Source organism: Schistocerca cancellata, chromosome 2 (assembly GCF_023864275.1).
Source record: "Schistocerca cancellata isolate TAMUIC-IGC-003103 chromosome 2, iqSchCanc2.1, whole genome shotgun sequence".
In the NCBI taxonomy this organism is placed as follows: Eukaryota; Metazoa; Arthropoda; class Insecta; order Orthoptera; family Acrididae; genus Schistocerca; species Schistocerca cancellata.
Window position 1 is genome coordinate 592,120,386 of NC_064627.1, and position 25,430 is coordinate 592,145,815.

General features: G+C 38.7%; 1 protein-coding gene across 1 annotated transcript in view; it reads right to left on the reverse strand.

Moving 5' to 3' along the window:
• Positions 1-25,430, reverse strand: part of LOC126156806 (glycerol kinase-like) — a 286,026-nt gene that overhangs the window by 25,028 nt on the left and 235,568 nt on the right. Inside the window, exons 8-11 of the mRNA XM_049916333.1 lie at positions 19,728-19,933; positions 13,531-13,668; positions 5,866-5,933; positions 5,066-5,086 (exon numbers count right to left, since the gene is read on the reverse strand). Of these exons, the coding sequence (XP_049772290.1) occupies positions 5,066-5,086; positions 5,866-5,933; positions 13,531-13,668; positions 19,728-19,933 (433 nt within the window). The remainder of the gene's footprint in view (positions 1-5,065; positions 5,087-5,865; positions 5,934-13,530; positions 13,669-19,727; positions 19,934-25,430) is intronic.

Consider the following 25,430-nt stretch of genomic DNA (forward strand, 5'->3'; position numbering starts at 1 on the left):
TGTCTACCCTATTGCATACCATGACAGGCAACTCTGAGGCTTTCCTTCAGCAGACATGGACACATTGCACATCTGAACTGAAACCATCATAGAATGGAAATGTTACATTTCTAGACATGAGTTTCTATTCAAAATATTATGTGCCCACTCCCCCCTACAAGACCTAGAAGTCTGTAATGTGAATTTCCCAACTTCCTGCATATGCATATACCATCTGAGGTTATCCTGGATTGTGATCCCCAAGAATTTATCCATTTTCCTTTCTTACAATGTCATTTTCTATAGACAATGTCATACTAAATACAATTTGTTTCCTGATCTTAAATTCCATTATTGCAGTCTTTGAAACACATTTAGATGGCTTGCACTGAAATACCTGACTATTTCATTGGTTACTCTGTTGCACAGCACCTTCACGATGCTGTAGACATTGTGTTTGCACACATTGGATGTATTGCCTGCGTAAACTATTTTTGTTTTGTTTTTTAATCTTGTGCTGGTGAGGACCAGGTGAAATGAATGTGACAGAAGGTGTTGAGATTGTGGAGCAATATGGACAGGGTATCCTGGCACTGGATCCATATCATGAAATATCGTTAATGACTCTGAATCAGACAAGGTGTTTGGGGTTTTGAAAGGCTGTATTCAAGTGGTAATGGGTTGGGGATGGCTGAGAGTTGGTGAAGGAAGTGGTTTGTATCTTTGATATGAGAGGCTAGTCTATAAGCAGTTCAATGGTTGACAAGAGCGGAAATTCTTTCAGTGGTTGCACAGTAATGAGCAACAATGGGGTATCTTGGATTATTGAATTTATGGATTTTGGGAGGCATGTAGAAAGAGGATGTGTATATTTGTTTGCACTTTAGCTATCATCAAACATAGGAAAATAAGTGACTGACTTAAAGTAAGGATGAGAGTAATTTGTAGAGAAGAGGTGAATCAATTTGAAGGTGAAATATAGTAATTTGCTACTTGCATAATTTTTAACTGTGATCCAATAGATGGATCAGTATGAGGACAGTATGTATGGTAGTCAAAGTAATCATGATCAGTGCTCCAGACTACCAAAATCCACATGCAACCATGCAGGTTAGAGCCAGTAAAGCATGTACTTAGCAAAGGCAAGTCAGAACAACTCCTCTCACACCTTTCCTCTGTTTTTAAAATGTGTTTCATTGTCTATCTGATCTTATTAATTGACTAACACAGTGGCTTGTGATCCTTTCCTTAGTGAGACCTCTCGCAAGGTATGAGCGCCCTCTGGCAATGGTGTTCCTTTCATCAGTGCATTGCTGCATTCTGAAGGTTATGCCAACAGAGGTCACTGGTTACTTACTCCCATCTTTAAGTTTGGTTCATTTGGCCTCTTCTTATCACATACTTCACCATTTTATATAATTTTGTTAGTTTCTTAAACTTTGTACTTGTGTGTACTGTATTTGTACTGTTATTTAACAATATTGTGAAAAGGAAAGTTGGTACTCACAACATAGTGGAGATGCTGAGTCACAGATAGGCACAACAAAAAGACTGTCATAAATAATAGCATTTGGCCAGTAAGGCCTTCATCAGAATTATACAGCAAACACACACATACACACTCATGCAAATGCAACTCACACACACATGACTGCAGTCTCAGGCAACTGAGGCCACACTGCGAGCAGCACCGGTGCATGATGGGAGTAGCGAATGGGTGGGGGTAAGAAAGAAAGAGGCTGAGGGGGGGGGGGGGATAGTGGGGTAGACATGGCAGACAGTGATGATGTGCTGTTGGAGAAAGTGGAGGGATGAGGTGGAAAGAGGGTCGGGCAGATACATGCAGTTGGGAGATTAGATAGAAGGAGCAGAGTGGTGGGGAGAGGGGAGGGGGGGAGGGGAGTAGCAAAAAAGGAGAGAAGTAAAAAGACTGTGTGCAATGGGGGAATGAGGGCTGTGTAGAGCTGGAATGGGAACAGAGAAGGGGCTGGATGGGAGAGGACAATGGGTAATGAAGGGTGACACCAGGAGATTTTTGGAGATGTAATTTATATATTGCAGGGAAAGTTCCCTCCTGCACAATTCAGAAAAGCTGGTGTTGGTGGGAAGGATCCGTATGACACAAGCTGTGAAGCGGTCATTATTGAAATAAAGGATGTCATGTCTGGCAGCGTGCTCAGCAACAGGGTGGTCCACCTGTTTCTTGGCTACAGTTTGTTGGTGGCCATTCATGCAGACAGACAGCATGTTGGTTGTCATGCCCACATAGAAAGCAGCTCAGTGGTTGCAGCTTAGCTTGTATATCACATGACTGGTTTCACAGGTAGCCCTTTCTTTGATGGGATAGGTGATGCTTGTGACCGGACTGAAGCAGATGGTGGTGGGAAGATGTACAGGACAGGGCTTGCATCTAGGTCTATTACCAGGGTATGAGCCATGAGGTAAAGTTAAACCATTTTGAGTGTGTGTTCTCCTGCCACCACTTGGTGAGTAGACTTTTTATATATCCATTTACATCATTTTGTCAATAACTGATTATTTTCATTGTTATTCAGTATTACGTGCCAGAGCTATTGTTGCAGTCTCTGAAGATGGTGTTTCAGACCAATGGCAGCTTCTGGAGTCAGTGGCTCCTTCTTTTGGCAGAAGAGTTGAATGGGGAGGATGAGGGGTGAGGGAAAAAGACCTAGAGGTTTAAGGGAAAGGGGTAAAGTTCAGAAAAGTCACCCAGAACCCAGGTCAGGGGAGACATACTGGATGGGTTGAGAAGGAAAGACTGATTGTTGGGGACTGCACTGGGTGAGAATTGAAAACTTCTTAGAGCCCACACAGAGGCATACCGACAATCCTTCTTTCCACGAACAATACGAGACTGGAATAGAAGGGAGAACTGATAGAGGTACTCAGGGTATCCTCCGCCACACACCATCAGGTGGCTTGCGGAGTATGGATGTAGATGTAGATGTAGATGTAGATGTAGATGTAGATGTACAGTCATTCTCAATCTGCAGAAAGGGACCAATGAATTCCAATGTCGATTCCCAGCACAATATAAGCGTAAGTTACTATACATGACCATCATCTTTCTCCAATTTCCACAAGGCCACAAGGATGCCCTCTCCCCTTGCTGCTAAACTGAATCACAGCAGTAGTTTACTGTTTGTCAGTAGATGAAGAGTGATGGCTTCCTAATTATACATTCAATGTAAATGGATAGATAAAAGATCTACGCACCAAGCAGTGGCAGGAGAACAGTCCTTTTGCTTCATCCCTCTTCCTTCCCCTTCAACTGTGCTACTGGCTCCAAAAGCTTGTAAAATTCAAATGTTTTTGTTGTGTGTTCCTGGACTGCGCTTTGTGAATAGACTTTTTATCTCTCCATTTACACTTTATTTTCAGTAACTGATTATTTTCATTGTTATTCAGTATTATGTGGTGGTGCCATTGTTAGAGATTCTGAATATGGTGTTTCTGGCCAATGGCAGCTGCCGGATGATCTCCATCTTGTAAACAATAAATTTTGAATTAATGAGAAGGCACTGATTTCATATATCAAGCAAACAAGGTCTTAAAAATGTGATGAAACACATCTGCTTAAAATGGGCAAAATCTTATATTATCCTCATATGATCAAGCCAAAGTGACAACATCATTGACTGATAAAAACAAAATGAGCTTGGCATCCTCAAACAGGCCATAGTACCAGGAGAACCATTATATGAACAGTGCTTCTGTTCTGGGCAACTTTTATGAGCTGTACCCCTTTCCCTAAACCTCTCCAGTTCTTTTTCTTCACCCCTCTTCCTCCCCCTCCAACTCTTCGGCCCTTAAGAAGGAGCTACTGGCTCTGATAGCTTGTAAAATTTAAACCTTTTTGTGTGTGTGTTCTCCTGCCATTGGTTGGTGAGTAGATTTTTTATCTATCCATTTACATTGAATGTATAATTAGGAAACCATCACCCTTCATCTACTGACAAACAGCAAACTATTGTTGTGATTCAGTTTAGCAGCAAGGGGAGGGGGCATCCTTGTGGGGATTGGGGACAGATGATGGTCATGTATAGTAACTCACGCTTACATTGTGTTGGAAATCTACATTGGAATTCATTGGTCCCTTTCTGCAGCTTGAGAATGACTGCACAAAGAAATACCAGAGAAAACTCTGAGGACGCTATTTCAGCTTGGCTCTGTAAAGGTAAGTCAGTTTTGATTGCCAAGCAGTGTCAAAACGTCTGCCACATAAATAAATTAGCATAATTTCCCATGTACATCTTGACCCAAAACAACCCTGGAAATATAGCAACACAGTATCTCCCATTACACTTGGTAAACTTAAATTTCCAGTTTAGCAGTATCACAGGTAATCAGTGAAAGAAATTTGTGAGAAATTTTTAGTGAGTAAAAAGCCTGCTCCTTCAGGATGCCTGTACCTACACTACACTAGATAAGATCTACAATAATTATAAACACGTTTGTCTTGCTTACACTAAATTCAAAAATGCCTACACAATTTTCATAAAGAAACTTTTAACAGATCTAGGAATATGGTTGAAGTGTGAAAAAAAACAGCTTGTGACAATAGTGTCAGGAGTGTCTGACACATGACAGCAAATTTGGTGCAGTTAAACTTTGGCAGTGCAACACTCTGTAATAAGATAGAATATTATTCAGTGTAATAACACATCCTAGGTGTAGTATAATACGCAGCATTAAACTATGTGCAGTACAACCATACTGAAGTGATATAATGCAATCTGTTGGATAATTACATTTATAATATACCTTAGTCATGTAATTATTTTGTAACAATTATGCTGTGTCATTTTACAGAATACATGTACAAATATTCAAAAGAGAATAAAAGTATTCTCTTCAATTTAAAAAAAAAATTAAACAAAGAATAGTATTTTCAATAAGGAAGTCATCTGAAGGAGATACACCATCAGCAATAACACATCACAGTATGGGGAAATGTGCCCCAAGTGTGTACACAGAAAGAAGACACACAAAAAAGACAATTGTGAATCAAAAGATGTTTAAGGAGTTCACCCCACTTTCTTGGTGTAAGAGATGTCTATTTCCTTACTTCAGTGTCAGTAATTGGTTTCTGTGTTTACCATCAGAGGGCCTAGAGGGCATTATGTTGTGACAGAAGCTCCATGCAGTTGCTAAAGATTTTTGACAGCCTTGTATTGGGTAATAATGTGTTTCCATCTACATGTTCATGAAACGCACTGTCAGATTCAGAAAGGACATCATAGAATAAAATGAATTTTTGAAGAAAGTCTTGGAAGAAAGAATGTACACAGATGCTGAATTAGTAATCCTGCAGTACTTTGGTTGAGATCCTTGTGTGAAGGAAGTGTTATAATAGTTTGGATGGTGTCAACTACATTCTGCTTTTTCATTATAAACTGCCTAGATGTTGGATTTGTTGTCAATATAGGACAATCATTACTTATCCTACTGTCAGCAGTAACAGTGCAACTGGGCAGATATGGTTATTATACGTGAAAAATCTCTAATGACTATCAAATGTCACCCTCACATTCTCCTATCCCTATATTACAGACAATGAGTGTGATGCATAGGACTGCAGACAAAACAGCAGCCAGCATAATATCAAGACAGGTCTGTCTTAAAAATGCACCATTAATAAGTTTTCATAAAATGATGACAGAGTGCAAAGCTATTACTTATTAACATTTGGAAGATATAGGTTTTGTTAGAATAGTCATGACTGCATAATGCAGAGTTAAGGACGGAGGGCTTAAGCTTCCCATATTTTGATGCATGAGTAAATAACCTTTCATATGTGTTGACAACAAGAAAAAATACATAGTTTTAGTGTGAAGATAAGTGAAATGTACCTATTTCCTCTTCAACAATCTCTAGTTCCCAGTTTAGGCTTCTTTCTATGGCCATCTTCCACCTGGAGTATTTTATATCACGCTCTGAAACATGTGAGACATGATCTATTTTACTAATACCCATGATCATAATCACAAATCCTGTGTATTGGTGTATAATATTTGATAATTCCTGTATATGAGTGAAACATACGAAACAAATAAAATAAACTATGTTACATTGCTAGTTAGTTATCTTTTCCTTGTGCAAGTAATACCAATTAGATCTTTCTGAATCAATACAAATCTAGAGATTAATCAGCATGAAAAATTTATTTGATGACATAGCTGCAGTCAATAAAAGCTAACAAAAACTACGTTGGGTGCATAACAACAGGATATGGGCTAAGTGTTGTGTTTGATAACAACAATATTATGAGATGGATAGATTGCTAATCACTGTAAAGATATATTGAGTTGCAGACAGGCACAATGGAAAGACTGTTACTGATCGAGTTTCCAGTCAAAGCTGTCCTCTGAAAAGAAAAGAAAATACACACTCATTCACACAAGCAAGCATACATCACCCACTTATGACTGCTGTATTTGGCTGCTCTGGCCAGAATGCAATGGTGTCACATAGACAAGCAGCAATCTGGAGGGAGTGGTGAAGCTCACATAATTCCAGGCACAGAAAGGTGGTTGAAACCTCAAACTGATACCAGTAGGATTTTTGGGGAAAATTTAAGTGGAATCGAAAGGATAGGCAATTGGGGAAGGGAGATGGTGTATTTGTCGCAGAAGACAAAAAACTCAAATCCATTGAGGTAGAAATGGAAGCTGCATGTGGGATTGTTTGGGTAAGTGTCAGTGTCAAGAGTGGGCACAAAATGAGAATTGGATCCTTCTGTTGCCCAACAGAATCATCTCCTGATGTAACTGAATACTTCAGAGAAAGGCTCAATTCACTTGTACGTAAGTTCCGCAATCATACTGTTATCATACAACAATTAAATTGGAAAATTACAGGTTTATTAGTGGTGGGCATGATAAGACATCCTGTGAAACTTTACTGAATGCCTTCTCTGAAGACTTATGACCACAGCAGTTGAGTCCCATGGTGCTCAGAGCCATTTGAACCTTCTCTGAAAAATACCTAGAACAGATAGTTAGGAAAGCCACTCACGATGGAAATATATTGGATCTAATGGCAACAAATAGACCTGACCTCTTTGAGGACATCCACATCAAAACTTGAATCAGTGACCATAATGCAGTTGTGGCAACAATGATTACCAAATTACAAAGGGCAACAAAAACAAGCAGAACGACGTATATGTTTAGTAAACTAGATAAAAAATCAGTTACGTCTTACCTCAATGAGGAAACTGAAACTTTCATCCCATGACAGGAGCAAGTGGAGGAACTCTGTCTCAAGTTTAAAAGAATAGTTGATCATGCACTGGGTAGATATGTACCCAGTAGAACAGTTCATAATGGGAGGGAACCTCCGTGGTATACAGTCACTGTAGAGAAACTTCTAAAGAAACAGTGATTACTGCATAACAAGTGTAAAACAAAGTGTAAGGCTATAGATAGAGATATGCTGAATGAAATGCATTTCACTGTTGAGATAGCAATATGTGATGCCTTCAGTGATTACTGAAGCAGAATATTATCAAATAACATTTCACAAAATCCAAAGAAATTCTGGTCATATGTAAAGGCTGTTAGTGGCACCAAAGTTAATGTCCAGTCCCTAGAAAAGGAGACAGGAACAGAAATTGAGGATAGCAAAGCAAAAGCTGAAATGCTGAACTCCATTTTCAAATGTTCCTTTACAAAGGAAAACCATGGAGAATTGCCTCAATTTAATCCTCGTGCCCCTGAAAAGATGAATGAAATAATTATTAGTGAAACAGCTGAAATTGTTAAAACTGAACAAAACTCCAGGCTCTGATGGAATTGCTGTCAGATTCTATACTGAATCTGCAGCTGATTTAGCCCCTCTTCTCACTATAAGCTAGAGTAGATCCCCTGAATAAAAAATTGTGCCCAGTTCTCGGAAAAAGGCACAGCTCATACCTGTCTACAAGAAGGGTAGCAGAAGTGATCCACAAACTACTGTCCAGTGTCCTTGACACTGATTTGTTGTTGAATCTTATAACATATTCTGAGCACAAACATAGTGAATTATCTTGAACACAATGACCTCCTCAATGTCAACCAGTATGGTTTTCGAAAACATCAATCATGTGAAACCCAACTCCCACTTTTCTCACATGACATACTGAAAGCTTTGGATCAAGACAATCAAGTAGATGCAGTGTTACTTGATTTGCAAAAAGCATTTGACTCAGTATCACACCTATGCTTATTGTCGGAAGTATGATCATATAGGGTATCAAGTGAAATTTGTGACTGGATTGAGGACTTTTTGGTATGAAGGATGCAGCATGTTATCTTGGATGGAGAGTCATTGTCAATTGTAGAAGTCACTTCAGGTGTGCCCCAAGGAAGTGTGTTTGGACCCTTACTATTCATGAGCTTGCACACAATATTAGTAGTAACATCAGGATTTTTGCAGATGATGCACTTATCTATAATGAAGTACTATATGAGAGAAGCTGAATAACTGTTCCGTCAGACCTTGATAAGATTTCAACATGGTGCAGAGATTGGCAACTTGCACTAAATGTTCAGAAATGAAAAACTGTGCACTTAACAAAATGAAAAAAAAAACATAAAATCTTATGACTATAATGTCAATGATTCACTTTTGGGATTGGCCAATTCATACAAATACCTGAGAGTAACCCTTTGGAGGGATATGAAATGAAATGATCACATAGGTTCAGTCATGTGTAAAGCAAGTGGTAGACTTTGGTTTATTGGCAGAGTACTGGGGATAAGCAATCAATCTACTAAAGAGATTGCTTACAAATCACTTGTGTGATCTATCCTACAATATTGCTCAAGTGTGTGGGACCCATACCAGATAGGACCAACAGCGGATATTGAATGTATACATAGAAGGGCAGCACACATTGTTACAGGTTTGTTTGATCCATGGGAGAGTGTCACAGGGATACTGAAGGAGCTGAAATGGCAGACTTTTGAAGACAGGCTAAACTATCCTGAGAAAATGTATTAACAAAGTTTTGAAAACCAGCTTTAAGTGACTACTCTAGGCTCTAGGGATATGCTACAGTCCCCTATGTATCACTCACACAGGGATCATGAGGATAAGATTAGAATAATTACTGCATGCACAGAGGCATGCAACCAGCCATCCTGGTGGATGGCTGGTTGGTAGTCATACTATTATAAAAAGCTGTTCAATGATTGCACCAGAGCTTGTACATGACAAGGCTGCTTTCAAAGGTGACTAGGCCTCTGATGGGGTAGGATAAGCCCATGAAAGGACTAGAATAGGAAGTGCTAGGTGGAGGACTGGGCAGGTCTTGCACCTGTGTTGGGTTGGGTTTGGGATTGGGAGTTGCATGGAGGTGGGCTAGGGTGTTGTGGGGGTTGGATGGGCAATCAGACACCACTTTAGGAGGTGTGGGAAGCACCTTGGGTAGCATGTCCCTCATTTCAGGACATGATGGTAAATGATCAAAGCCCTCATAAAGGATGCAGTTCAGTTGTTTAAATCCAGGTTGGCAATGAGTGACAAAGAGGGCGCTCCTTTGTAGCTGGTTCTTCATGGTGCTGGGAGGACTGTTAAAATGCAGGTATTGCTGGTGGTTGGAGGTTTAGTGTGGATAGGGTGTGTTGGCCTTCAGTCCAGATCATGAATATATCATCAATGAACCTGAACCAGACAGGGTTTGGGGTTTTGGGAGGCTAGGAAGGTTTCCTCTAGATGGCCCATAGACAGGTTGGTATAGGAGGGTGCCATGTGGGTGCCCATGTGTTTGTTTGTATAATTCTCTTCAAATGAAGTAGTTGTGTGTTACGATAAAGTAAGTAAGTTTCATCAGGAATTAGGTAGTGTATATGGAGTCTGAATGGTGTTAAGGAGATGTAGTGGTCAATAGTGGCAAGACCTTGGGTAAGAGAGATATTGGGGTATGGGAGGCACCATCAGGAGTGATGGGTAGGGATCTGGGAGGTAAAGGGGTGGGGATGGTGGAGAGTCAGTGAAGGAAGTGGTAGATATATTTGACATGGGAGGATAAATTACACCACAGGTAAGTGGTGTAAACCAAGATAAGTAGGGATCCAGGCGGTAAAGGGGGGAATTCTAGACACCATATCCATAATCTATAATGCCTGCTGACATCCTACTGCCAGCTTGAGGCACCACTATCCAATCCACACTTTACCCATAGAGTTTCTAATCATTGACCCCTCATGGCACCCAGATCCTGTATATCTGTTCTTTTTTCCATTTGCTACAGTTTTGGGGCCAAAACTCCCAATTCACTAAATCCAGAGCTTAAACAAGCTCAGAACACTGCTGTTAACCTTTGCACCAAAATCCTCAGTCCCAAAGGCCTTCCGTTCAGCTCTACACCGAAATTTAACTGTGCAATTGTCAAAGACCTACCCTCCTTCTCTCAGTCCTTGCAGAAACATATATTTGTCCACTGTCCCTCTAACCAAAGCTAATATAATGCCAACATATAATCCTACCTCTCCCACTTCACACTACCATCTCACCTTAACTCTCCTCCTCCTCCCCCCCCCCTCCCCCTCCTACCTAACCACTCCCTGGTCACTTTACAGGGTTTATTTACCTCCAACATGCCTCCTATGCTTCCCCAGGTCTATTCCTAACAACACCAACTTTTCAGCAGAGAAAGGACAGCCATACACAGTCTCACAACAAATACTGATCTGATCATCCTAACTGCAGATAAGGGTTTCATCAGTGTCACAGGGATTACCTGAAGTAAGGTCTCTGCCTGTTTTCTGACTTATCCACCTATAAACTCTGTCATAGACATCCCATCCCAGCTGTCCAAATAACCTCCAATCCTTTCTTACAGCCTTAGGTCCTTTCCAGAACCTCTCTCCTAAACCTATCTCCCTCCTCAACTCTATGACAACCCGCACTTCATACTTCTGCATGCTCCCCAAAATCCACAAAGCCAAAAATCCTGGAAACCCCACTGTAGCTGATCATTGTGGTCCTATTGAAATATCTCATACCTCGTCACTCCAACAAATTGCCCAAAATCTAACCTCCCATGTCAAAGATACCAATCACTTCCTTCATCGACTCCCCACTAATCCCACCCCTTTACCTTTTGGATCCCTACTTGTCACTGTTGATGACACTTCTCTATACACCAATATCCCTCACACCCATACTCTGAGGACTCATGGTCTCATCACTAATGAACACTACCTCTCCCAACATCCTTCAGACTCCATCCCACTACCTCATTCCTCATACACCTTACTAACTTCATCCTAAGACACAGCTGCAACTGTTTTGGAGGGAAGCTATACAAACAAATCTGCAGCACAAGGCCCAAATCCATGGTCTACTTCAGGTTCAGTGATGATATCTTCCTGATATGGACTCAGACACAAGACATCCTATTGTCATGCCTTCACAACCTCAACACCTTATCTCCCATCTGCTTCACATGTTCCCACTCAACACAGGGTGCCACCTTCTTGGCTGTTGACCTCCTCCTCCCTGTTGGCTCCGTCAAAACCTCTGTCCACGTTGAACCCCCAACAGCACCAGCAATTCAACAGCTGCCACGCTTTCTACCCCAAATAATCCCTCCCATACATCCTGCCCACCTGGGCATGGTGTATTTGCATTGACTAGTACTCCTTTGCCCAATGTGCTGAAGGTCTCAAAAAGTCCTTCACAGAGATGCACTATGTCTCAGGCCTAATGCGCAAAAGATTTCCCTTGCCTTCTCCTCACATGCCTCCAGTCGTCCCACCACCCTCAAGAACCAGATACAAATGAGTGCTCCCTTCATCACCCAGTACCACCCCGGACTGTAACAACTGAGCCACGTCCTTTGTTGGGGCTTTGATTATCCATCATCATGCCCTGAATTCAGGGACATCCTAACTAGATCCTTCCTACACCGCCTAAAGTGGTGTTCTATCACCCTCCCAATGTCCACAACATCTTATCCCATCTCCGATGAAATTTTTCCAATCCCATTCCCTTGCCACAGGGATCATATCCATGTGGAAGCCCCAGGTGCAAGACCTTCTCAATCCTCCCACCAAGCACTTCCTATTCCAGTCCTGCCACAAGATTATCGTATTCCATCAGAGGTACGACTGCCTGTTAAAACAGCTGTGCCATATACCAGCTCTTCTGCAATCACTGCATAGCTTTTTATGTTGGTATGACTACCAGCCAGCAGTGCACCAGGATTAATGTCCACCACCAAACTAAGGCCAAGGGCAATGTGGACCTCCCTGAGGCACAACATGCAGTTGAACATGACTTCAATGGCTGCTTCACAGGCCTGGCCATGTGGATCTTCTCCTCCACCACCAGCTTTCCTGAACTGCACAGATGGGAGTTATTCTTACAATACATTCTCCCAAAATCATCCTGGCCTCAACCTATGGTAACCTACTGTCGCACACCTTTCACCCATCGGTTTCCACTCCCTCTGTCCTATCACTTCCTCTGAATTCACATCTCCTCACCCACACTGTGCTCTGCTCTTTGCCAATGCACCAAATTGTCTTTTCCTCTTGTCTATTCATCCCCTTTACTCCTCCCAGTTTCCTCCCATCCTCCCACCTCCCCTTCCCCAGAGCATGCTGATGCTGTGCGTGCCAGCCTTGTCAAGCTTCCATCTATTCCCTGCATGCTCTGTCAGGTGATGCTGATGCCCCTCTTCACACCTGTACCCTGCTATCCCTGCACCTTTTCCAACCCCCTCCAGATCTCTGCTTGCGTCGATGTGACACCACTGCATTCTGGTCAGAGCAGTCAGAGATAGAGGTCATGTGTGGGTGAGATATGCTTGCTTGTGTGAATGAGTGTGTGTTTTCTTTTCTTTTCTGAAGACAGTTTCTGCCAAAAAATCAATGTGTAGCAGTTTTTTCATTGTACCTATCTGCAACTCATTGAGTCATGTTTATAGTGAGTAGCAATCTGTACTTTTCATAATATTGTTGATCTGGACTTTCCATTGTTTGTTGTATTTAATATGCACATAAACAAAATGAAACAAAAAAATGTAAAGTTATGCAAAGATAGTGGGTATGCTGGATAGCTAAAAGTTTATCACAGACAAGAGACAGTTAAAGAGGTTGATGAATTTTGCTAGTAGTATCTTGGAAGTAGAATATGTAAAAAGGAAGACACAAGAAAGTTTTAGTAACAAGGATTGCACACGACAAGAAGGGCATCCTATAAAAAGAAACAGCATATAACATCCAACAATATGATGTTTAAACCATGACAGTTGTAATGAAAAGCAACGATTGAAGGACATCTCTATACAGGTACTAAAGTGGACAGTGGGGAAGAAGGAAATGAAATGATGAGAAGAGTTTGAAATGTGATGTTGCTGAAACTTTTCATGAACAAATATTTCATGGGGAGAATAAATCTTTGTTGAAATATAAACACAGTAATTCTAAAAATGTGAGCCTCATCTTACAAATAATCCTGCTGATCTATTTCTACCTTTTAAATATATACTCATATTTTTCTTTGATTAGTTGTCATAAAATAACATATGCATATACATACCATCTTCTGATACTGATGGTTCAAAGACATCAGTAGAAGATAAACAAACATTTTTTATATCAACTGCTTCTATTCCTTCTGCAATCCCAGCAGCAATAGCAGCTCCTAAAGCAGTTGCCTCTGATAAATCTGGCCGAACTGCAACAAGCAATTGTAAAACTGCAACAAGCCATTGTAACCTACATGGTCATATATTATGAAAATCAGTTGTAACACACAGGTTGTGAAGAGATTCTGTGGTACAGCTGAACCAAAACAAATTTACCCTTAAATTACGTTCAGTTGTGGAGGAGGTAAATAACTTACAGAAATGTTTGATACAGCAAAGAATGCAGTATATCTTCAAGTATCTGTTGGTTCTCAATGTTCCTGCTAGGCAGCACGTACAAAATTTGAGTTATTCAAATAGTCATAATGGAGTCATGTAATGGTGCAGAGTGTGCACAGTGTTTTTTATGGTTTCATGAATCCAAATCTGCTGTTACAGTTCAGAGACAATTCTGGACTAAATATCGCAAGCCACCATGTCAAAGACAAACTGTTATTAATTGGTAGAATTGTTTGACCAAAGCTAGCTGTGCATCACATAGGATGCTGGGTCAGGGATGGTTAAGAGCTCTAACACAGCAATTGAACAAGTTTGGCAGTCTTACATTTGTAGTCTGGGTAAATCAACAAGATGTGTCAACTTAGAACTGAATATACCTAGTGTCACAGCATAGAAGGCATTATGGAAACACATACCATTGAAACAGATTTTAACTGCTGCAAGCTTTAAGAGAAAGTAACAAAGAAAACGAGCTGAGTTTTGTGTAGAAATGTTTAACAAAATGCACACTGAAGACAATTTTCCTAGTAAAAGTGCATTCAGTGACAAAGCCAGCTTGCATAACTGTGATAAAGTGAATAGGCATAACGTTCAGATATGGGGGGAGCAAAAACCACATCCCATAATCAAACATATATGAGACTCCCCTAAGACAGTGATTTTTGTGCTGCAGCAATAACAAAATTTATGACCCTTTCTATTTTTCCAAGTCAATTGTAACTTGTGTATCAAACTTGGACATGCCTGAACATTATCTAATGCCTCAATTACAATTTGATATGGGAACAGAATTTATTTTACAACAAGATGGTCCACCACCACATTATCATCATTAAACTGTTGTGTATTCCTGTCAGAATGTGCCGTCTTGGACTGAACATGTTGGAGCAAATCCTGGTCCCCATGATCACGATCACCTCATTTAACCTCAATGGACTTCTGTGTATGGGGTTATGGTAAAGACAGAGTGTTTGTTCCTCCAGTTTCAGGAAACACTGATGACCTGCAAGAAGTGTTAACACAAGTCATTGCCACCACGTATCAAGACTTGCTTCGTAGGATTTTGCATAAGAAATACATGAAATGTATTCATAGTTGTGAATATGGGCAACCATTATATGTGTAATGGAAGTGGAGACTAAAGCTTGAAGAGTATGTTTACAGGGAATTCTATAAAACAAGAAGGTTAAACAGTAATGCAGGTGCTCTGAGCAGAATAAGGCCCAGAGAACAAGAGCAAACAGAGGAGAAAAAAGCTGTTTTGTGAAAATACTAATGCATAAACAGAGGAGAGCTCTGCAGTGGTTGCAAGTGGGGATAGCAACCTCATAAGCATGCAGCAAGTATAAGTAACCCTGAGAATAAAAATGAAAGTAGACAGTGAAGAGGAAATTATGGCCAAAGAGAAGTAGAATATATCAAGAGAGATGCATGATAATCCATTGAGAGGAAACCAAGGAAAACGTAGGACTTTCGAGAGAATGAAGTCATACATGTGGTAGCGCAGAATGAAGTGTGATATTGAAGAGTATACATGGAAGTGTCCATCATGTCAGAGAAATAAGTATAGACAAGTGAAAACAACAATGCCTTTAGAGATCACTGACACAGGTGAGACAGTGTCTGAAAAGTAGTTCGAACAGGAAGACAAGACACAGATACAGTGGATGAAGCATTTGAGGAACAATTAGTATTGAGATATGGCTCAATCCCAGGCAAAACCCATGCTTGGGAAGCAAAATGAGGTTTGGGGTTAATGTTAACCATCCATATGCCTGATTGGTGGAGCCATTGGCAGTAAACAGATGCTTATCATCATGACTACAATGAGGCAGGTGGGTGCCTGGGTAAACCAACACATCCACTCCTGTGTCCACCAAGAATGCTTGTTTTGTGTACCATTTGGTAACAAAAAACCAATGGCTGTTATCCAGAGAGTCAGTCACTGTCAGTACTTACTTCCCAATGTGTTTCCCATTTTGCATGGTGAGTTGCACTTCCTTGCTCTGTACTGAACTGTATATGGTACCAGCATAATTTTGTAGCTGATGGCAAGTGACTTTGACTCCTTGTTGAACAATAATATCATTGTTTGCTGGTACTTGCCTGGAAAGCTGTGACTTGTGTAGTAACTTCCACCAACTGTGCTTGGAGCGATGCAAGTATTGCAATGGTGGTGTTATCTGATTGAGGGCCAACATACACAAAACTCGCTGATGGGTGTATTTCAACAATGAGGTCAGCTGTCTATGCAAGTGCATTCAATCCTCCTGTGCACACAGTGACTATTTTTTGTGCATATGATACCAGCTATGACAACCAAATGTTTCTCAGAATGTCATTGCTGTCTGCACTGTTTGCCAATGTCAGCAGATGATACAGCAACTGTGATGGTGTGCAGTCACCTAGTTCTTTCACCCACAGCATCTTAACTAATCCCTTATTTTCAGACTATGACATGCATTCGATCAGTTCATTTTTAAGTGCTGTATACCACTCTGTAGCTGTTATCATGGGTAGAATGTCCTGCACTTCAATGAGCATCTCTTTGTTTAGTGTTATGACAACGTAACCATATTAGGTCTTGCCAGCAGTAACATGTGTCAGCACAAACCACCTCACCAACTAAACAGTCATTTATTGTCAGAATGGAGGTTACTTCATGGCAATGTGGCTGACTACAATGCTTGCTGGCACCTCATCTGCACTTGTTGGTGCTGCCATTGGTAAAGTCCAGTATGTTACATAAATCAAGTAGGAAATACATGGTGCAGCATTTACACATGCTGTTGGTACTGTTGAGTCTTGATCACATTGGGCAGTGAGATTGTTTCTTATTAATCACTTTGAATCCAACATGGCTATCTTATGATCACATCGGGGTCACCAATAAATTTTGGGTCGAACTACAAGATATTTATTTTCAGCAGTTAACAAATGTAGTGTAACAGAAAAAAATGAATGAGTGGTATCTCTTGATACACATAGCAACCAAGAAAAAACAAAAAATACACAACATTAGTGATCATGCTACCACTGATTAACATGCATTACACATCTTTGAGTTGGCACATTTTTCATCATGATGATTTTCACTATATGACCTGTCACCACAGGACTATCAAACAGCATGGATGGACACAATTTTGTTTCAATTTTTGGCAATTTCACAGAGATGTTGAACTGACATACACTTGACAACAGACACAAACTATCCTGAGAAAGCCTACTTACAAAATTTCAAGAACCAACTATGAATGATGACTGGTAATATAATAGAACCCCCTACTGTAGGGATCATAAGGACAAGATAAGAATAATTATGGCATGCAAATACATAGTTCAACAGTTGTTCTTCCCATGCATCATACATGAATAGAATGGGAAGAAGCCATAAAAATTGGTACATTGGGAAATACCCTCTGCTATGCGCTTCACAGTGGATTGTAGATTATGTATGTAGCTGTAGATGTAAACCTCATATTTGTCTAATTAATTATTAGTAACTATTATTGTGAATTACCAAAGATGGTAATTTACAATACTCATTACAGTGAGCTGGATCAGTGATAAAAATCAGAGGACTATGAATGACGTCATGAGGCACTCTGCAAGTGATGGTATCTCACTCATAGAAATCTGAGACCCATTCTGCACTATCCAATACAACTTTTTGCTTTCTGTCATGTTGGTATGGACCAAGCCACTTCCCTGCTGGCCCACTAAGTACTTGGATTTCTGTGAAAATATTTGCTGACTGATGCAATTGAACACTTTTGACAGCTTACAAAATATTGAATATGTCCACGTTCTTTTATTTACTCAATCCAAACATTGGCAGCAAAGCTAAATATAGCATCTTCTGTTCATACTTCTTTTAAACCTAAACTGTATTTTCTGATGATGTCATGTCCACTGAGATGCTGAACAATTTTGGCACGCATTATCTTCTCCAATGCTGCAGACCACAAAAAGCAGTTCAACAAAATATTTGGTAAATCTATGAGGGTGAATGAAATATAAACAGGATTTTTGTTCCTGAGCACCAACAGTTGGTAGGACCAGAGCCACACGTGTAGTATTGTTGGGTGGGACTGTTAGGAGTTGGGTGAGCTGACTGTTACATGCTTCCAACAGCTTTGTCAGTAATGCTCATGATGTCAGTGCAACAGGCACACCTCTCCACCACGTAATGCATAATTATGAAATTTCTTGCTAATGAAAGAGTTCAGGCATAATAAATTTTCCAGTGATTGACTATACAGTTTGGTGATCAAACACTGTCAAGGATGCATGTGTTTGCCTGGTGTAAAAAGTTCAAGGAAGGACAAGAATTTATGCAAAATCAGCAACATGATCGCTGTCCTCAGACCAGCATTACAACTGAAAACATTCATTTGGTTTGAGACATTCTTGAAAAGGGTCAGTGGATGAGAGTACCAGAAATTGCAGAGCAGGTGGGAATAAGCTGTGGGAGCTATCAAGCCATAATCAAAAACGATCTACAGTTCCAGAGGTATGTAACAGATGAGTCCCTTCCCTTCTAACCGAAAATCAGAAGTTGAGAAGTTTGGAAATCTGTTGGAGGCTTACAGCAAGCTCTGCAAAAGAAGGTGATGCATTTTTGAGTTAGATCATCACCTTCTACAAAATGTGGATCCACCACTACACTCCTGAATCCAAATAAGGCAGTATGGAATGATAGCAGAAAGGGGATGGAATCCCAGTGAAAGCCAAGACTCAATTGTCAGCTGGCTAGGTTCTTTCAACTGCTTTTTTGATCGGTAATGCATTTTGCTCATTAATTTTTTTGCGTGAGCAACATGCAATCAATGCTGTATACTACTTCAAGCTGTTGAAAAAGATGAGGGATGGGTATCACAACAGAATACAGGATCAACTGATTCAACAGGTCATCTTCCTCTGCAACAATGCCAGGCCCCGTACTGCAGCTCTAATGGTCTCCAAACTACAGGAAATGCACTGGACTCAACTTGATCATCCTCTTTACAATCTTGACCTGTAGCCAAGCGATTTCCAAGTTTTGAACCAAATAAAGAAGTTCTAGAAGGATACTGTTTTATAGATGATGAGGGTGTGGGGGAATTTGTGCCCAATTGGCTCCTGATGCAACCAGCATTCTGTGATGCTGCAATAAAAAGCTTTCCTTCTTGCTGGGAAAAATATATTTCTAAAATGGGAACTATGTGGAAAAATAAACTGTAACTGCCTTTTTCAATAAATGATTTTTTAAAATAAAATCCAATTTATATTTCATTCATCCTCGTGTAGTACATGTTACACATTATACTTAACAAAAATTAAAACCCTAAAGATTCTAAATTTGTAAAATATGAATTCCATTTATAATGTGACAAAATAGATGCAAGCACTGAATGTTTATCCTCCACTGCCTATACGTTTTACTATGTTTCAAAGAGGTTGGACCTTATTCAATAGAAGACATATTGGGCCACACATCAGTAACATAAATTATGATGCTTGTACTGAAAGTTATTCTTTCATATTATTCCATAGATTTACTCTCATTAAGATCTATGCTTTTTCGTCATTTTTCTAAGAGCTTTTTATCTAATATTAATTCTATTCACAGCAATCATTTACCTTTGATATAAAAATTCCATCCAAGTGTATAGCAGTTAGGAAGTTAATCAGATGAAAAACAAAAAATCTCAAAGTTTTATAAAATCTCTGAAAGTGTGGTTTAATAATTTTTTTAACTGTATAACAAAGAAAGGAACTTTGTTCAAGATGTAAGACAACAATAACACCTCATATCTTTCATTTAGTAGGTATATTTCAAATGCCTGACATGTGCGGATAAAATATTAAAAACAAAAGTATTTACCAACTGAAATGCCACATATATCTGCTAGCAGCTGCATTATTGTGTTGTTTACAGTTAAACCACCATCCACAAGTAGACTCTTTACAGTAATTCCACAGTCCTTATTCATAGCATCAATAACATCTCTTGTCTGAAAACAAACTGCTTCCATAGCTGCCTTTATAATGTCTGCTCTTGTTGTTGTTTCTTCTATTCCACATATAACACTGAAACAAAGTCAATAATAAGATTTTAATACAGTATGTAAGCAGAGAAGCAAGAAAAAAATACAAAAAGTAATTGAAATGCTTATAATGAGAGATGTGTATATTTGTTCATTCATTGATTCTCACATTGTATTCTGTAGTTTGCACTCATGGTGGAGAACTTTCAGAGATGCTGAGTGCCTCAAACAATGGATTTAGACTGAATCAAAAAAGGTATTATTATAAATTACATTGGCAGCTGTCACTTAGTGGTGTTTTTGTGTTATTTGTCAAGAGCATATACCATATTCTATTGATCCTTTAAAATTTAAATAATTGGCAGAAAGTCCATTTTGTCTTACGTCTTGATCAGGCACCAAATATTCAAATGTTGTTTTTTTATTGAACAACTTCAATATTTTGTTGAATATAATTCAGTCTCTGTCTTTCCCTAGAGTTTCTCTATAACTCCTTGTGCTACCATGGAAATTAGTTCCTAATGTCTTAACGCAAGTCCTATCATCCTGTACTTACTTCTTAGTCAATGTATTCTAAATATCCCCATCCTTGATAATGCTGTGAGTAAACTCCTCATTTACACCAGTCTGCATAATTTTCAACATCCTTCTGAAACTCAAAATCACAAATGCTTTGATTGTTCTTTTTCCTGGTTTTCCCATGGCCCATGATTTACTTGAACATAATGCTTTGCTCCAGGTGTACATTCTCAGAAATCTCTTCCTTGAATTGAGGCCCACATTTAATGGCAGTAGATTTATTTTAGTTAGGAATGCTTTCTTCGCCTGTACTAGTCTGCTTTTTATGTCCGACCTTGCTCGATCCGTCATGTGTTATTTCAGTTCCAAGATAGCAGTATCACTTCAGTATGCAAACTTTGTGGTGCCCAGTTTCTATGTTAAGATTACTGCTAACCTCAATTCCGTTTTTATCACTATTTTCATCTTTCTCTGGTTTACACTAATCTCATATTCTGTGCTCATTGGGCTATTCAGTCCATTCAATAAGTAATTCTTCCTCACAGTCACTGAGGACAACACAATCATCAGCAAACTGTGAATTTTAATTGCACTTCCAACTACATTAAAAGCTTAATGGTTTTTGTTGTTAACATTAACAATTAGTTTTAGATGAAATATGATGTACATATGCACAATACAAGTCACAACAGTAATTTTTATAAGTGGAGCTATACATTGTGGTGCAAAAGTATTCAATAAGCTCACAACTAACATAAAGCAAGAAATTGGTAATCCCAACCAGATCAAAAGCACATTAAAATCATACCTCGTTAGGCAAACTTTCACAAATATCTAAACTGAAGAACTGAAATGTTCTGTTAGCTCCATGGCAAGCAGCAGTGTTCATAGTATATCAGCTTGATAAGTAGTAATGTACAGTAAACACAGCTCACATTCATAGATTTAAGCAACTATTTTCTTTCAAAAATTTAAATTTAATCAATCAGTATAACTGAGAAGGCAGCAGAATTTTTCCAAGTGGCAGCTGTTTTATAATTTATTTGATTAAATGTACCTGACAAAAGCATGAGCATTAAGCAGTAAAATGATTTTATCATTAATACAGTGCACATATTAAATTTATATGATTTTTTTGTTTTATTTAATGTATACATTTTCTCACTAAACCAATGAAAGTTCTCCTTCTTGATAGTGTGTATGGAATACAATGAGTAAATGATATAGTGAATTTACCTTCTCTTCAGCCAAACTGACCATCATGTAACAGTGTAAGGTAACATCCTAATAGTTTTTTTCCGGTGAGGATTCATGAGCTCAGCTGTAAGCTGTATTTATTTTTCTGTTAAGATATGCAAATATCTTGACTTTGCTGGTGAGTCCAAGTAAAAAACTGTTTTACTGAACCTCTTAGCAACTTTCAATTTAAAGGCTACTACAGAACTCCAATGCACATCACAAGAACCTCAGCCACAATCCTTGATGAAATATTTATGAATATGCCTTTGAAATATTCAACACAAACCTTCAATACAGGTATTGGGGACCACACAGCCCAAAAAAATAATATAACATGAGGAAACCAGCTTGGTTCAACTCAATGCATAATAATTTCATCTAGGAAGTATAATGACCAGAACATATAACATTTCCTTCACTGTCTGAGCCAAGAAAATTGGGAGGAAATCTATAAACAAGAAAATACAAAAGATAAGTTCAACAAATTCTTAAATAGTTTTAGCTATTGCTTTGAACTTTACCCTCCACACCATAAAATGACAATCACAAAAAGGGATTGGAAAATAAAATGGCTCAGAACAGGGATATAAATATCTGCAAAGGAAAGGAGATTACTTCATAAAATATCTAGACAGCACACCACATCTCCAGAATTTGATTCCTATTTTAACAATTACAAAACGTTTTTAACTAAAGCCATAAAAGTTGCAAAAAGAATTGCAAACAGTTCCTTCATAGCAAACAAACCAAAGAAAATTAAAACCACATGGGATATTGTAAGACAAGAAACAAGAATAGACCAGAGAAAATACCATAAAATCAATTTGGAAGAAAACTCATCTGCAATATCTGATTCCCAGCAGCTAGCAAATAATTTTAACTCATATTTCACCAAGGCATCTGAGATTCTGGTGAAGCAAATCTTTTGATATGCTGCCACTGCAAATCAAATTAAAACTATCCCTAGTAACAAGTGTCTCTTCCTATACCCAACAGGCAGACAGGAAATCCTAAAAACAATAGAGGAGCAATAATCAAAACCTTCCTTTGGTACTGACAACATAACATATTATACTATTAAAAATGAGCATCCTTAATAGTTAGGCCCATGGCTGACATATGCAATAGCTAACTTTCTGAGGGAATCTTCCCAGGAAAGCTAAAAATAGCTAAAGAAAAATGATGAAAAACAAATGTAACAAATTAGAGACCAGTCTCTCTACTATCTGTTTTTTCCCTAAAATAACTGAAAAATCTTTTGCAAAAGACTCAAAGATTTCATGGAAGAAAATAAACTTTTCTTGACTGCATAGCATGATTTCCGAAAAGACAAATTCTCCAAGACAGCTATTATCGATTTCCTAAATAAAGCATTTAACACATTTATATAAAAAAAGAAAATCATAGCTGCAATATTCCTAGATGTTTCAAAAGCATTTGACATCATTAATCATGGTCATATTGCTTAGAAAGCTAGAAAATGTTGGTGTCAGAGGCCCAACCTATGAGCGGGTAAAGTCATAGCTACAAAACAGACAACTAATAGTTGAAGTCTTGCAGAAAGAAGGCAAGAATTTAATTTCCTACCATTCAGAAAAAAACGGTGTTAAATACAGTGTGCCACAGGGTTCCATACTGGGACCAATCTTGTTCTTGCTGTTCGTAATTGACTTGTAATAACCCAGCCCTAACTATAAGTGCATTAAATATGTTAATGATTCAAATTTTTTTATCAAAGGAAAAAGGCCACAAGCGCTCCAAAATGAAATAAAAAAGACCACTTCACATATATCAGAATGGTTTGCGATGAATAACTTAATAATACACTCACAGAAAACAAACACTATACAACTACACACAGTGCAGAATAAACCGCCTCTAATTGCACCCACTGAGCTGTTAGGCAAAACATTTTAAACTGTAAGTAGCATCAGAATCTAGGAGTTTGGATCCAAGACAACCTAAAATGGCCACACACAACAGCTATGTACTAAATTAAATACCATTTATTATGGTATTAAAATTCTTACTGGATGCACATCAATGCAAATCATGAAACAAGTGCACTACACACAAGTGGAATCACTACTAAGGTATGGTTTAATTTGCTGGGGAAATTCACAAGTCAGCAAAATCTGTTTAATTGCACAAAGAAGTATTATAAGAGCCATAGAAGGCACAGCACCTCGCCCTTCATGGAAACCTTCATTTAAAAAGTTTCATGTTCCTCCATTACCATGCCTATATATCTTAGAAACAATAATGTTTACAAAACAACAGTCATAGATGACAACAGCAAGATTGCTCAAAAAAAACCCAAAATATCCATCCATACAACCCAAGGAATAACCAAGATTTGCATGTGCAGTCTGCACATACAATGCTACAACAAACAGGACCCCTGCAGGCAGGGAAAAAACTGTACATCAAACCACCAAAAAACATTAAGGTAATAACTGGCTTGCATAAATTCAAACGAAAGCATTGGTATGTTGATAGACACACTAACAAACACAAACACACACACAAAATTCAAGCTTTCGCAAACCATGGCTGCTTCATCAGGAAAGAGGGACAGAAACCATCCTTGTAACCATTGATGCCACTTCCTTATACACAAATATTCCACACATCCAGGGCTATTAAATTATTTGTGATATCAGCTCAGTAATACCTGAAAAGATTTGCAATGTGTTAGGATCAGTTGCACTCTTCTTCTCTTGGTTCAGATGATATTTTCCATTTTAGGGGACACTTTATTTGCTTCCTTCTTTATTACTTTCCATATTGCTTGGCTTTTATTTTCTGACTGTATTATGAACTTATCATTGGCCATACTTTTTGCTCCGCATATTGCTCTTTTGTAGATTTGAATGTATTTCTGAGTGTAGTCATTCAGAAGTGCAGCTAATAAAGTGCAGCTAATAAAGTGCTTACCTTATTCGAACACTGCTTTCCCCCAAAACTTACCAAGGTTAGTGCAAACTCTACAAAGAAGCCATGGATTACTCGAGGAATGGGGTTATCTTGTAAAACAAAAAGAAAACTGTATCTGTCAATCCGAAACATTTCCAATGTTGATGCTATAGCACATTATAAGAAATACTGCAAAATATTAAAGAGTGTAATACAGATGTCAAAGCAAATATATTACAAGGAAAAGATAGTCATATCAGATAACAAAATAAAGACAATATGGGATATAGTGAAGGAGGAGACCGGTAGAACCAGACATGAAGAGGAACAAATAGAATTCAGAGTAAATGATACATTGGTGACAGATGTGTATAGTGTTGCAGAACTTTTTAACAAACATCTTATAACTGTTACTGAAAAGATGGGGTTGTCAGGTTTGGTAGATGCTGCTATGGATTACCTTAGACCAGACATTTCAAGTAACTTCCATAATATGAATTTGACCCTCACTACCCCAACAGAAATAATGTCCATCATAAAATCTTTAAAATCAAAAACATCTAGTGGGTATGATGAAATATCAACAAAGTTAATTAAAGAATGTGATTCTGAGCTAAGAACCATATTAAGCTATCTGTGTAACCAGTTGTTTATCAGTGGAATATTTCCTGAATGGCTGAAATATGCTGAAGTTAAGCCACTGTTTAAGAAGGGAGATAAAGAAATAGCATCAAATTTCCGTCCAATTTCACTGTTGCCAGCATTCTCAAAAATTTTCGAAAAAGTAATGTACAGTCGTCTTTATAACCATCTTATCTCAAATAACATACTGTCAAAGTCACAGTTTGGATTTCTAAAAGGTTCTG